Source organism: Aulonocara sp. 'chitande type north' Nkhata Bay, linkage group LG4, assembly GCF_057382095.1.
Source record: "Aulonocara sp. 'chitande type north' Nkhata Bay isolate Kocher_YH1m ecotype deep benthic linkage group LG4, A_spYH_male_GT1.1, whole genome shotgun sequence".
NCBI classification, from domain to species: Eukaryota; Metazoa; Chordata; class Actinopteri; order Cichliformes; family Cichlidae; genus Aulonocara; species Aulonocara sp. 'chitande type north' Nkhata Bay.
In genome coordinates, this window is record NC_141347.1 from 23,474,293 (window position 1) to 23,490,447 (window position 16,155).

General features: G+C 41.1%; 1 protein-coding gene across 2 annotated transcripts in view; it reads right to left on the reverse strand.

Moving 5' to 3' along the window:
* Positions 1–16,155, reverse strand: part of prkar1b (protein kinase, cAMP-dependent, regulatory, type I, beta) — a 68,248-nt gene that overhangs the window by 21,698 nt on the left and 30,395 nt on the right. For both annotated transcript variants that reach the window (XM_086289249.1, XM_086289250.1), the window contains 2 exons: positions 4,836–4,897; positions 546–592 (listed from right to left, as the gene is read on the reverse strand). In XM_086289249.1, coding sequence (XP_086145375.1) covers positions 546–592; positions 4,836–4,897 — 109 coding nt within the window. The remainder of the gene's footprint in view (positions 1–545; positions 593–4,835; positions 4,898–16,155) is intronic.

Genomic DNA, 16,155 nt, shown 5'->3' on the forward strand with positions numbered 1-16,155 from the left:
TGCTACACCATCTTTCTATCAAGGCACCATCTCACTACTCCTACACTTACTTCTTCCTGCTCAGGTGGGTCAAACTTCAGCCAAGCTTGCCAACCTGCTTCTCTCCTCTTGCCCACTGTCTCTGTGCTCACTGTTGTAAGCTGATAAGGTCACTTCCTGTTTAACTAGCTTCTGTTTTATCTCCCTCCATTTAACTCTATCGCTCTGTGTCAGGCTTGCTAAGACAAAAGATCTCTCAGTTTGTGTGCCTCTCACAGCCAGTTCAAATCTATAGCAGTGCACAGATTGTCATCAGAGTGGAAGAGACCTTTGAAGAGAACAAAACATAGGGGCAATCCTACAACCTGCCCATTGTTAGAAGGAAATTTTATCTCTACGTGAGTGAAGAAGGCTGGGTTTTTCTACTGAGTCACAATCCTTCTTATAGACTACACATGAGACAGTAAATAAAACCATACTGGAATCCCCTTTAATTTAAATATTTTGCTTTGACTCATTCAAAGTACAAGTAAGAGTGTACTCTAAATGTGCTCTGACCCACTTACGTCCACTTCGCCTTGGTCAATCACATAGAAGTTGTCTCCTTCATCACCTAGAGGGGAGAAAGGAGGAGAAACACAGGTGAGCACAGATAAGACATCAATACCTGCTAGCTTTAAACCATTTAGAAAGCTTCCTTTACTTGCTTTTTTCCCCTTTTACTTTCACCTCCTGTTTATTTCTCAAATGTGGACTTTTTAACCAGTAAAAGGTGTCCCTATAATGTTTTCTTGTAAACAAATCTAGTTATGTTCTTCACAGAATGTATCCTTGAGGCCAAACAAACACATTGCTTCATTAAAAAAAAAAAAGATAAGCCTCTTAAAACTGCTTACTAGCATGCAATCTTCTCTCCATCTCTATCATCATTATCGTCCCCTGCAATTAAGTGTGACACTTCGCTTGTGAGCATCCTTGTGCATGAACACAAATAAAGAAAAAGAGCATATTCATAAAAAAGTAGTGTTCAAAGAGGTTTAAAAACTCCATCAAGAACCTTTAAACTAAAATTGAAGCATTATAGGATTAAAGTATTTTTGAAGCCAATTCACACAAATAATTTGAGAAACTTTGGGGATTTGTGAATACTGGAATGTCTCTGTTTGGTTCTGGGCCCTCTCCGAAAAGCCAAAGAAACAACAAAAAAAAGAAACTGTTGGGTTTCTTGTCTGGATGTTATTTTTGTTCAGATCTTCAATTACCTACTTCAAGCTTCAGGGCACACCCAGCGTCAAAAGTGCTACTGCCTTCTCCAGAACGCATATTTCACTGGGCCTGCCAATATATTTGTGATATAAGGCTCTCACAAGCAGAAGAGTGCAACTGCAGCAGTGTTCATTACTGGTTCTTGGGTGGCTTAATAATGCAAGCTCTGAAACCAAAGTGTCTGAGCATGCATAGCTAGATCCTTCTGAAGTGTAAAGAACAGAGATCCATAGTATAGCAACCAACCACAGCCAGCAGCTTAATTTATTTAGTTCCTTATATTAAAGAATACCGCTTGTTATATTTACAAAGCTTGGAACTAAATGTGCTGTCTGGTCTGATGTTGTGTCACTGATATAAGTGTGGTGGGATTTCAAAGCGAACAATAACCCTCGAAGCGAGTCATGGGATCCGGATGGTTAATGTCCGTTAAAAGCATCTAGTCTGGAGATAAGGCTAAAAAATGGCAAGTGTTCCTTTAATTATGCTATCCATTACATAGGGTTCAGGGGAAATTATTAAAAAGGACTGACAGCCACAAACATGAGCAGCGCAAATCTCTCCCCACAACTCCAAACTGCAAATGCAAATCCATTCAGAGGTACATACAGGTAATGATGCATGAGTCCTGATGACACAAGTATGCATTTGTGTGCATTTAGCAGATACAAAGTGAGCTTGTATGTGTGTGTGCTTGTGTTTCTGTGTGCATGTTCACCTAAAGAGTTGAAAGGCTTAGAGCACCCCGTGAGTAAAGTTCACAGGAGTTCACACGGCTAATTAATACTGAGTGGAGGGGGCTCGTTAATCATACAGCTCTATTTGTCACACAAAACGCTCCTTGTCTATCTGAAGGTCTGTCCCAGTGGAAACCTCAGACACACACATATATACACCTACTCACAACCTGCTGCAACCTGGCCCTTGGCTATCTCCCTCTGTCTGTCTCTGTCTCTCTCTTTCATCTCATCTATCGGTCTTTCAGTTCCCTCTCACTGTGTCTTTCTTTTCTCCTGCTCTTCCTGTCTTTTATCACTTTGGTGCCCAATCCTTTGTTTTGCATCATTTCCAATCCCTCTGTGAGTGCAAGCAAATATTTGACCATAATGCGCACACACAGAGACACACTCACACACACAGGCTTTGTTTCAATACAAGCTATTTTAGGTGTTATGCTGCGACTAGAAAAGGACAACGCTGGTTGCATCCTCAGTCTCTCAGGTGCTTTGTAAACACAATGTCAGCATTAAAGTAAACATGTCCATCATCAAGTTGATTTCATCTTCGAATATTTTTTCCCTCATATAAAATTAGTAGGGCACCAAGGGCAATACTGCTATTCTGCATTTTTAAAGAAAGTGATGTGGATTTGATTCTAATTTTAATGCCATCTTTCTTTGATCGACTTCTATTTTTATGCAAAGTTTCATTATAGTCTTTGCATAATCTTGCTGACAAACAGAACAAGAATCAGCGCTGAAAACGTCTTATTACTATTAATTGAAACAGTTTATGTCAGGAACAGCGGATGAACTTCTCTATAAGCAATATATTACAATGAAAATAGCTCTATGCTACATTTTGCATGTTATAATACAGTAAATCACCTCCTGTTTAAATCCCACTCAAACCTTACAGTCAATAACTCCCAGCTGTGTCTAAACAGTGTGTGAGTGGTCAGTGGCGTGGTTGGTTTCTTGATGGTGTACAGTAGTCCAGACGTTAGCAATGACATCAGCACTGCATATAGTGTATACCACACTCTATAGTGTATATAACAATGGACTGTCTGGGACTGGGACTGGGGCCCCCAGAAAAGTTAGCTAGACTTATTATCACCAAATTAGGACTGATATACTCCTGGATGCTGTCTTAAGAGAAGGTGGGAGAGACTGAGGGAGTGTTTGTCTAACACTAGCAGTTTTCCTGCACCTAGTGTCTGTATGAGTGTGTGTTTGTAAGGCATGCTCCACACATGTAAACTATGTTTTTCTGAGCAGGTGTGAACATAATATTATCTAGAACTGGGAATTTGTGTGAGAGAATGTTTGTTTTCAGTGTTTTAAATATGTGATTAAATGTGTCCACTTCTGTGTTTGATAGGAGCTTGTGTGGAGGAGCGCTGGAAAAATACAGTCTGGACCTGCTGATCTGTGTTCTGTCAAAGTCCAGGGATGCCTAGACTAAAGGTTTTGATGACTGCAGTTAGGCAGAGGAGAAAGACCTGGCATCTGGTGCACACTGAGGGGAATTTTTGAGTGAGGCAATGAGAGGAAACAGGAGGGAATGTAGGAGTGGCAGAGGAAAAAAAAAACAGGGGTTGCAGCACAATTGTAGTATTCTTTAAGATAAAGTCATCGAAGGTAATCAGTGAGAATAGCACTTTAATTGTTTCCTTTCCATTAAAGTGGCTAAGTCCATCAAGACGATGTAACTCCTGACCATGGCAGAGCATTCCAGCGTGTCAAAGATGGCTACAACCACTATGACATCACCAAATGGTTAATCTTGAAGCCTCGAGCTGAGCGTTTTGGCTGTTATAATTCTAGTGCTTTGAAACCAGATATAACAAGCAAGAGTTGAATTTGAGAGTGCAAGGTAACGCCACCCTGAAGCACAGCCTGTTCCATTATCATTTCTACTGTACTTGGGACCAGAATGAATGAAATGAACATCATTCAGTAAGACTAAGAAATACATTAGATAAGTGTTTACTAAGGTCAAAGGTCAAGTGAGCAATAAGGGTGTTCTTTCCATGGACTTCTATACAAGTGTTCTATACCACTGCTGGCCATTAGAAAGAATGTAGGCTTGAGGCACCTTTGCACTGGCTTCTCTTTTCAGACCTTTTACAGATTGTGAATAGATACACATGGTCATAATACACATTTATCAGGTATACCTGTCCATCTGCTTAGGGTGGTCTAAAACTGCAGATCTACTGGAATTTTCCTGCAGAACCATCTATGATGTGTGAGCAGCAGTTGAAAATGCCTTGCTGATGCCAGAGATTAGAGGAGAATTGCTAGACTGCTTCAAGGTGATGGGAAGGCAATGGTAACTCAAATAACCGCTCATTACAACAAAAGTATGCAGAAGAGCCTCTATGATGGACTACAACAGCAGAGGAAACTGAGGCTACAATTACCACAGGCTCAACAAAAACAGAAGATTATAAAAAATGTTACCTGGTCTGATGACTACTGATCTCTGCTGTGACACACAGCAGCAGGGTCAGAATTTAGGGTCAGAACAGTAGCACACCTTTCAGATGTGTTGTCATGGGAGATTTTAAACATGGCTGACAATCTGCAGCAACTGTGTGATGCCATCATGTCAGTATGTCCCCAAATATCTGAGGAATGCTTCCAGAACCTTGTTGAGAGGAGCACCTCTGAGTGCAAGTTATGACGCTAAAAACCATTTAGGTTTCAAATTGAATCTTTTTGATTAGAATTTAAGGATTGTTTTTGTTCACCAGAGGAAAATAAACAGTAACATATTCCTGCTATAATTAAGTACGTAAACCAAGGTGGATTTTGCTCAGCAGGCTGACTTTAATCTTCATCTCAACAAATATTCATACAGACCTTGCTGGATAACTGTTTCCCCTGCAATATGGGTGACTGGGAACATGGCATCAAATATGTCACTGGAAGACAAAGAGAAAGGAAAAGAGAGAGAGTTAATAACGCATACCTGCTATTATGCTACATTATTCCACCAGTTTTCTGAATTGTTTGCTGAGTTTCATGCACAAATATACAGTAAACACAAGACTTTTTGTGTAGGACTGGCATTATGGGAAAGACAGCAGCCATCATCACTTTGCAAACTCGATCAACAGGCAGAAAAGGCCAAAGAGACAAGCATGGGAACTCTGGGTGACCCCAATACACACTCAAACACACAGAGAGAGAGAGGGGGAGAAGCTTGCACAAGACACATGAATCTGAATGTGTACACAACTGATTTCTTTGTCCTCATCCATATCCAGCCACACACCCATTATTTCTACTTAGTGCCATCATAAAGAACACATTTATGCCAGTTATAACACACAGTTTAGTCCAACAAACCGACCACAGTTTATTTTATCATCAGTCTACAATATTGTACTTTTTTTTACTCTCCATTTCTGAAATTGTTCATTGCCATTGTTACTACTCTGTTACTACTGGTGTTTATTTTTGTTAAGTAGAAATACTAAACACATCAGAATATTATCATCACATATAAGAATTAAAACATTTCAGCCCCATGTGCCTCTTTACATTGGACCGGTACTGTGCGCAGGCTTAACAATGACTGTTTTGTTTCAGCCCATGATCAAAGCCCATATCTCAGAGTGTATCTTCCTTTAGAGGCACTGAGAAAACAAACAAAGTGATGGCTGTGTCTAAGCACTTAATTTCTGTTTCAGCCCACCAGGGAAAGCGCCTGTTAGACTGTTGCTAATCAGGCTGTTTAAATGCATGAAGCCGCAAAAGCTCCACTGCTGGGATGTGTTGGGACAAGAGAAAACTAAGTATCCTTCCTCTCCTCCTCTCTGCCTGCCTCACACCTTCGGGGTATATTTATCTATCTAATCAGTTGCATACCACCCCTCTCATAGAGAAACATAGGGAAAAAAAGAAAACAATAAAAGAGGGTCAGGCATATCAAAGACATACAAGGCCTGCTGAGTGAATGTGGGACAAGTCAGAGCCCATTCTCAGTTATGTTTGTGTGTGTGAGCCTGTGTGTGTGTGTGTGTGTGTGTGTGTGTGTGTGTGTGTGTGTGTGTGTGTGTGTGTGTGTGTGTGTGTGTGTGTGCCTGTGTGTGTGTGTGTGTGTGTGTGTGTGTGTGTGTGTGTGTGTGTGTGTGTGTGTGTCACTGAATGTGTGCACTTGAGCCAGTCTGTCTGCATCTAAGTGGAACGCTGCCTATGAAAACACACAGGTTTGCGCAAAATGATGTGTGGGTGTTGAATAAGTGTGCACTCCTAACAGTGCACAAGACTACGTAGTAGAGATGGCACGATACCACTTTTTTATGTCCGATACCGATACCGATATCATAAATTTGGATATCTGCCGATACCGATATGAATCCGATATAGTGTTTTTTAATCAACAAAACTGTTTTTTAAAATATCTTGCTGCATTTTGCAAGTCTGCAAGTTCATACTCAAGTTTAAAACAACAACTACACTAAAGCTATTCTGTTATACCTGTATACAAAAAAAATATTTCATAGTTCAGCAATACTGATCAATCTAATAAACTTAGACCTACACCATCCTCCCTATTCTGGTATTTTAAAGAGTACTTAGCGTAAATATTAAGCAACCTAACTAATAGGGTTCCAACTCCCAGCAACAACAAAAATAAATAAATAAAAAATAGGGAACCACCCCTCACGCTCCACCTCATGATGCTTAATCAACGTAATCAACCTTAATTTGATGCAGTGTGAAAAAAAATGCACAGAAATCAATTATTTTTCAAGAAATATTAAATAGATTCAACATCTTTCTTCAACAAAATTGCAGACTGCACAGATGGTACCTTCCCAAAGGAAAATGTACTATAGCTTACTAGGGTATATATATTAGACTTAATAGTCACTATATACAGTAATTGACTTCTATTCATTTTACATCAAATTAAAACTTTGGGTGTCAGATAATTATTTATTAAAAGCTAGACATTTTAAATGAGAATAAGAAAGAAAAGTATGTCTTTGTGCCCCCTTTTCCCAGTTAATGCCCTATCGGCCCCCCTGGCTAAACTTTGCTAGATCCGCCCCTGCACAGTTACCAGCCGTCAGCTACGTAGAAAAAGATCCTCGAGTAGAAAGTAATATTAAATAAATTCTAACAACAGCTTATCAAGCTTAAACGTGCTGCTGTTGTTCAGCCGCTGGTTTGCTCTTTCTGGCGCAAAGTGGACCAAAAACAAACAAGAGAGACTCACGACAGAAAAGCCGATCAGCTGATCATTAGCAGTTTCATGATTGAAGTAGCAGCCGGAGAGCGAGAGGCAGTTGCTCGTTAAGCTTAACGTGGGAATGCTTTACAAACATTCAGAGATGGACTTACACACTTGCTTTACTTCTCTCGGGGATAACTTTGTCGGAGATGAAATGCCAGGTTGCTAGCGAAGCTCCAAATGCTATCCAGACCACCGACAGGTCCCGCATGCCACAGCTGCTCTATCACGTGATGCATACTGCTCCGACGTTCTGAGGCGAGTTACGGCGTGTTGCAAGTTTTGTGAGGTGCTTTCGTGATATTTAATGGATCGGATTACATTTTTTATTTTTCTCCGATATCCGATCCAGTAATTTAGGTCAGTATCGGACCGATACCGATAAGTAATATCGGATCGGTCCATCTCTACTACGTAGTACTTGGAAATGAAAAGGCTTACACAGCCAAACTTACAGCACACTACAAACATTAAAAAAATGTTGCTTTGCATAAACTTTGCCATTTTAAGAAGAAAAAAGAAAGTAACGTAGGTCAACAGGTGTTGAGGAGAGATCTGAGGATGTTATTGAGTGGTTTGGAAGTGAATGGACCTGGCTGGTATTTGTTATGTGACACTGAATAAAAAGCAGACTTAAGAAGATGGATTTGGGCCAACTTCACCCACAGGTAGGCTCGGTGCATTGCAGCTGGCCACTGACTCACTCATACTTGAGGACAAGCAGCACACACAAGCACACATTCAAATAACACACTTACTCTTTGAAGTCTGCACGCACAACTAAAGGATGCCACACCCCCATACACCATAATGACGCATGCAACCAATCCACTCACAGACCCACAGTTGTGCAATTTGCCCACTGATACAACAATGCAACAACATATTTTCTGATGAACACTTGCATACTGGCACTGTGACGTGACACGCTCGCTCAAACACTTTGATGATGATGATTAGTCAGTCAACATCTGCACGAGTGCCCTCAACTCTCTTTGCATCTGTGGCCACCTGTGCTTGGCGTGGACTGTGTTTATTCAGGGAGCTTTTGAGAAGTTGGTTTGAGGTTATGTGCAATTTATATTGTGTGGCTTATGAAAATAATTACTTTGGAAAATGCCAGGTTTAACAGTGTAGACCAATTTAGAGGCATTAAGTGAGAAAACATGGAGAAAGTGCTGGAAGTACTCAAAACTCAGAACTTTTTAAGTTTTGACAAAACTAGGCACATAAGTGGCATCATGGTTACATTCAGCTGTGGTGGTGATGCGTTGTTGATCACACGGGGAACGGCTAAGGAGGATGGGCAAGACTGGCCCACACTGCCACAGCAAGAGGATCAAAGGCAGTAAACTTGAGTTTACCTAATTACACTTGACCGCCTCTCTCCATCCACTCAGTACATGCATCAGTGAGCGCAACAAAGATGCATATGGAGGTAATTACTTCCCCTTGTCTCTACCCGTCTCTCTTTCCCTTTCTTCGTCCATGTCGGTTCCTGCTCGGTTTTTCTCTACATCTCCCATCTCAGTTACCCCTTTCTTCCTTGTAATTCTCTTGCTGCCCCACCCATTTCCCCATCTCTCGGTCTATCACCCCCTCTCTGCGTGTCTCAAATGAAGTGATTAATCTTGTCCTTTCCGCTACCTGTAGCCCCTCTGACCTTATGAAAAGGCAGAGCAACCCCACTAACAATGAGTGTGCTGTTCTGACAGAGACAGATAGAAGGAGAAAGAGGCAGAAAGAGACCCTGTAGACTGTGACGGGCCTAGGAAGCTCACCTCCACCCAATGGAGGGAGACAAAGCTTCTGTCATGGTTGAGCTATGTGGAGATTCTTCCTTAAAACATACACACATGGATAATCATTCACTCGTCCATGTGTACAGTGTTAAAACAGACCAAAAATTTCATTCATGTAAAAACCCAGATGTTAATTACGCTGGTAACACTGTCACATTAGTTTGATCTCATCTGAATTTTTACCATATGTCCAAACACACACACACACACAAGTCATGTGCAGCTGACATCACATGGATGGCACATTGCCCATATGTGTCTGTTTGTAGTGCCAGAAGCAGGTGGAGATGACACCTGTGGAATAATGTGAGCATAAAAATAAAGCAGCAGTTCAAGTTCAAAGCAGGGACCGCTAAGGCCAACAGATCAGCGCTTTTATCTAACAGCCTGCATTAAGCTGTGTTGCGCTGAATGTGAAAGGTTGCAACATGTACGCACATTGAGCATGTGAATTCATGCATGTACTGTGTACTGTACATGCAGTTGTGACAGGAAAAGCTTTTACGCTCCTTCACCCTCAGACATGCCCTCAAAAGTTCAGCAACAGCCTATTATTGTTCTCAAACACCCATAAAAATGTGGTTAGCTTGGAGGGATTCAGTCATTAATAAAATAAAATTAAGCGCTCCTTGTTGTAGCTGGACTGCTTGTTGTTCTTACAGGTTGACAATGACAGACTCCCTCTTCGCTCTCCTCTTCCCTCCTTTTTAATCTCTTCTACAGCCCAAATGTTTATTTGTTCAGCAGCAGACATCTTATCTTTACATTACTACATCAACACACAGCGCTGCCATTATACCATTAACACCAAAGGCCTCTTTAGGGGCACGGCATGCCGCCATGTCTTTGTGTTTCTTAATGGGCCGCAGAATGTTGAGTTACACAAGTCCTTAATGGGGAGCCCATCCAGTATGCTCTTTGTCTGGGTAGGAGAGGTTTTGCAATATCTGAAATAATCAACAACTCCACCACATACGGGAACTTCCCTGCTCCAAGTTGCGTCTCAGCTTGGCAGCAATGTGCCACTGGTTTGGCTGTTGCAGCGTTCATGCTGTAAGTGCTTGAAGGATTAATTTCCACTGCCACAGTTGATAGTAATTCAGACTGCTGACTCTGGCAAACCAGAACAATAGTCTTTGTTTTGCGAGTCTAATCATTTCCATTATATAAGCAATGATCTGGGGATACCAAATGTACACTGGCAATGAAAGTTAAAAAATGACTTCCTATGGTAAGACATGTTACAGCCTTTAAGATGCAAGTGAAAGCAGTGAGATGGAAATGCACCAGAGACAATGCCAACATCGTTATTCAGGTTATATGGCTGTACTATCTGCAATTTGGCGTCCAGAACAAATTTCTTCTTCAGGGACAACAAAGTAAAGTAAATAATGTATGCTGCGTACATACTAGTCAACAGAAATTAAGCCACCAAGGGGCAGGTTGCTTAGAATAATACACACAACTGCTCTGAGTTGGCAACTCAGCCAACAGTCAGGATGATGTGTAAAGCAGGATATTCACAAACATGATCATATGCATGTAAAATTTAAGTTTTATAAACACCATGGTAAGCTAGAAAACCGCTCTGTGAGGCTGACTAAGCATTGTGACATTTAATGTTAGGCACACACAGCCAGCGTTCCTACCATTACCTTTGACACAATTACTTCTTTAAAAAAAGTACAGTTCATCTGTAATTACATCAACATGAAAGCACATTCCCTGACAACAAGCAACAGTATGAGAGAGTGAATGAGAGACAAAAAGGAAGAGATGAGGAAGGATTAATCATAAAGCAATGAAGCATTCAAGGAGAATATTTATGACATAAAAGCTCCAAGCACGCTCCCTTATTCATCACGAAGCACCACCAGCAAGTGGAAGAACCAGGTCATGCCAGCTGCTGCCAATTTCTTCACACTGGCCTTGAGACTCCTAAGGAAACTGTGTCTTATTTGATCAAAACAAACCACAGATATCTCCTCCAACCAAATCAAAAGTGTAATGAATGGCAGTACAAGAGCAGGCTAAACATACTCAAAGCTTTTATTCTATTTATAGTATAAAAGTTACACTATAAGTAGTATAGTATGTAAGTGTATATTAAATTTAAAGCTATAATACTTAAACATAAAATTATATGCAATGTTGAACATTTCCACTGCAATTTTAACAATTATTTTTCAACATTTTACACCTACTGGGATGATTGGACCTGAGTACACACGGAAACCTTGCAGCACAGCACAGAGGTGGTCCCAGCCATTCATGCATGGACATAACAGGTCATGGCTAGTGGCAATGAGCACTTAGGGATGGTCAACAATGTGGGAGAGGAGGATGCCAAAGGCAGATGACAGGGGAGAGAAAACCTTCATTTTTTCTCCATTTCTCCATACAATTTAACAGACTAATATTTTTATTTTAAAGATCTGGTGCAGTCTCACATTCACATGGTTTGAAGACTCAGATAGCGTGCAATTTAAATAGTGGAAACCAACAGAGGCAACGCAGTCCACTGTGTTAAACTCACACCTGGCTCCACAGGTTTACAAGGGGTGTAAACGTGAATGCATCCTGTTGCTTAAAAACGTAAACGTGTCCCAGTATGTACACACTAGAGAATCTAACCACCTAAGGGCCAGTGCATTTATGCTGGTGATCTGGTTGACCTGCAGACTTTTACTGAAATGCTGATGAAGGAAACTGCCATTTATGCACCCTGCACTGATTGGACCACCTCAGAGAAAAAAAGAAGGGGTTGAAGACAGACTGTTAAAGTCTAAGCATGTATTTAGGCTCCTAAATCCAATTTATGTGGATTTAAATGTACTCAAATGCCATGGTAAGGCAACATGATTTAAATTAGTTGTGTTTACTTTTTACTTTCAGACATGTTACACAATTTGACATTTATTGACAGTGTAGGTGAAGTACAAACTGAACATCAATGTTACTTTATAAGAGCAAAACTTTTCTGATTCTGAACTGTCAAAAACATACTTGGCTAGTGAGCAAACTACACAGAGTGTTTGACAAACATGTGATATACAAAGTGCCATCATGCAACTGCACTGCTCATGCTTTGGATCCAATCCATTGAAAACTACATTTTTATAACAGAAGTTGTGCATTAGTCCAGTTACAGAACGAGGACACAGCAGAGGAAACTACTGTAAAATCCACCTTATACAACTTTAGACCCCAGCAGTCATTCTCCCAACTGACACAAAAAAATGACAAAAGGAACAAATAAGTAAGAGCCCATGTTACTATGGTAACAGGGACAAAAAGCCAGTCTGGAGGAAAAGTCTAACAGACACAGTAGCTTTCCTTAAACCTTTGAACTTAATTGAGTCAGTCAGATAAAATATCAGGTTTAACTGAACTGGAACTGGCGCCTTAAACCCTGCCAGACTGTGGATGTCCATTTCAGATGGACCAATATGGCCTTATCACCTTCTCACATGCCTGGGACCTACAATAGCACCAGTTATTTCCTCTCACCTTATTTCTTCTTGCACAGCGATGTGAAGGTTTAGCGAGAGAAACCACAGAGTCAAGTTTCTTTATGAGTTTTGAGAAGCATCCAGCAGAAACAGGGAGTACCAGACAACTTGGGACTTCTACCAGACCAAGCTTAATCAACACCTTGTTAACACACTTGTTTTTAAATAAACATGCAAACATATACTCATATACGTGCTTACAAACCCTATTTAACGAGAATTTCCAAAGGTCTTAAGAGCTACGAGTGATAATTGTGTAAAAGTAGAGCAATCTCATTTCCCCTCCATTACTGCTGCTTCAAACGCTCTCTCTCCCAGCACGCACAGAGCAAAGGTATACACACTCGGGTTGTTATCAGGAAGGTGAGAGCCAGTGTTTCATGGCAGAGGAAGAAAGAACCAGACTTAGGAGAAAGAGTAAGAAGTTGATGGGAAGATGTGAGAAGAAAATAGGGTGTATAACTTTGGATTTATATAGCGCTTTTCAAGGCACCCAAAGCGCTTTACAATGCCACTATTCATTCACACACTGGTGGAGGCAAGCTACGGTTGTAGCCACAGCTGCCCTGGGGCAGACTGACAGAAACGAGGCTGCCATATCGCGCCATCGGCCCCTCTGGCCCACACCAGTAGGCAGCAGGGTAAAGTGTCTTGCCCAAGAACACAACGACCAGGGCAGAGAGCCTGGGATCGAACCGGCGACCTTCCAGTTACAGATACGCTTCCCAAACCCCTGAGCCACAGTCGCCCCTTATAACTTTGGCTGTTTCTTCAATGTTAATTTATGCCCCAAACTTCAAAAAGTTTATAATTGTAACTTTTTTTTATTTTATTACAGGAAAACGCTGAATGATTTCCAGGGGAAAGTAGCAGTCATATATCAAATGCTTTTTCTCCTTCTTTACTGCATCTTGTTTTCCAAATCTGAGCTGGATTAAGAAAATTGATTAAAACTTAGCATTCGATTAAATTTCTGACTATATTGGTAGTTTTCTGGTGGCACTGGAAGAGAATTCCTGGCAAACTTTTAATGGCCCACTGTGTGTATTGTACTGTGTGTAAATGTGACAGGCTGTCTTGCAGGCATACCTGATGAGCCAACACATACCACCTGCTGATGCAGTCATGATGTCAGCCTAAAAACATCAAACTTGTCCAACCCTGCTGCCTCGCCCTTTCTCTCTTTTCCTTCCTGGATTTTCTCAGTATACCAGTTAGGCTACTGAGCTACTGCTACACTGTATTAAAACTTATTTTCTCCCCTGCTTATTTTAACTAAGTTTCATCATCCTGTCAGTGCAATTCACATTTTCAGTACTGGATTTTCACACCTGCCTAATGCCCCCTTTCTCTGTTCATCGCCACAGGGCAGGAAAAAGCGAGCTCTTCCTCCACTTGAAGAGAAAAAAGGGTCAGGCTGAATCAGGTGCTGACAGGACTAAGCCTCTGCCTCTCTGATGTGTCTACAGGGTAAATGTCACTGGAATGAGTGAAAGAGAGAGAGTGAGCCGTACTCTTTTCCTCTCTCAGCGTGCACAGACACACGTAATTATACTGAATGCACACAAAAAATACAGTGTAAAGCTAAAATAACCCTATACATTTTGCAGAGAAGCCAAGAGCCATTTCTCTAATACTCACACACATACACGCATGCACATGTAATCTTGACATGTTGCCTAACATCAAAAGGCTCACCGCTGTCCTGCGGGCATGTCTTTTCCTTTCCACTCTCCTTCGCACTCCCCTTCCTCTGTCCCTCCCACCTTGCAGAAGACAAGAGCTAAAACAAGATAAGCATTTGAGAAGCAGATCAGGATGCAAACGGTCCTTTGTTGGGGTTTAAACCTGAGAGGTGTTTACACAACACTGCACATTACATATACGTGCTCGAACACATGAATGAAGTAGAGACAAAACTCTGAAAACAACCTGGGGGCCCCAAGCAAGATCAGATCACTAGGAGGAAAAAAGTAAAGAAGGAACTACTAAGGACTGAAGGACTGTGGTGTTTACCATAGTGTGTGTGTGGTTATAATTATCTACCTTCACAATGGGCAGTGAGGTCATGGTGCACTGGGTGCTTCAGAGGAGAGACATTCAGTAGCTGACATCTGACTGACGTAAGGCCTTTCCAGCTGTAAAAAGCGCAGCCACCTACCAACTTGTATATAATATGCTAAAACTATGGAATGCACAAATGTTAGACAATTATTAACCAGAAACAAACAGAACACTTCACTCGATACGAGTTTTCACTGAACTTTCCAAATAAGGAAATCATGTGTAATCAGAAATACTCATTATCCTTGATATCCTCCACTTGGTAGTGGCACTGTAGTTTAGTGGTTCACACATCTGCCTACCAAGCAAAAGATCCCCATTTCAATCCTGGGAGGAGACACAAATCCCTTTGGTTTTGTGGCAGGAAGAGCATCTGGTGTAAAAATCTGCCAAATCAAACATGTGGAGCGACCCGCTGTGGCGACCCCTTGTGAATACGGGAGCAGCTGAAATTGGGTTTCTTCTGCACTCTACTTGATGCCCTAAATTAATATTCCAACTTTTCTGTCTTGAAGCATTCTGGCTATCAAAACACCAAATTCAATGGAGTAGATACAAAATGTTCTTTCAACCTAGAATTTATCAACACTAAAAGGAACCCAAAAGTGAGAGAGAGTACATGCTGACATCAACAATTTAAAAAATAATACATTTGTCAGTTTAGGATTCTGTCCTGAAAATTGACAGGAAATTGTATGAACCATTCTCAATTTTTATTATCAGTGTTTTTCCTGTATTAGGAACGGATATACTCTCTGTTTTTCTCCTTCTATTCCTCTCTCTCAAATAAAATCCTGTGAAAAAGAAAGTTTTTAAACTCGATGCAAAGCTGTAAGTACACTGTTACTGCTTCCATGGGAATAAACATGGTAAGTAGCAGCCAGATGCTGTTAATCAAATGCACGTCATTAACTGTTCATCAGCAAATGTGAGCACCTCTATAAAAGCAGACATTTTGGCAGTTTGCTGTGCTGGAGCATTCAGGTGTGCACCATAACCTTCCCAGGAGTGGACGTCCCAGTAAAAAGTCAGACCGTGCAAAGCTAAGAGAAACTGCAAAAATCCCAAGAGCCCCATCTCAGACTCTACAGGCCTCAGTACAATTAGAGAGAGACTGAACAAGTACGGCCTGTTTGGAGGATCTCCAACAGAAAGCCTCCTCTCGCTAAAAAGAACATTGCAGCAGAGCTTGTGTTTGTAAAGCTGCAAAACTTCTGGAACAATGTCCTTTGGACAGACAAGACCAAAATTGAGATACCTGATTATAATACACAGCATCAGGTTCGGCAAAAACCAAACACAGCATATCAGCACAAACACTTTGAACCACAGAAAGCATAGTGGTGGAGGAGTGATGATATGGGCTTGTTTTGCAGCCACAGGACCCGAGCACCTTGCAGTCACTGATTTGACCACTAACTCTTCTGTATACCAAAGTATTGTAGAGTCAAATATGACAGCTAAAGCCGAAATTGGGTGATGCAACAGGATATCACATAATTTTGGCTAAAAAAAGAAAAAATCATGATGTTGAAATAGCACAGTTAAAAGTTCAAACC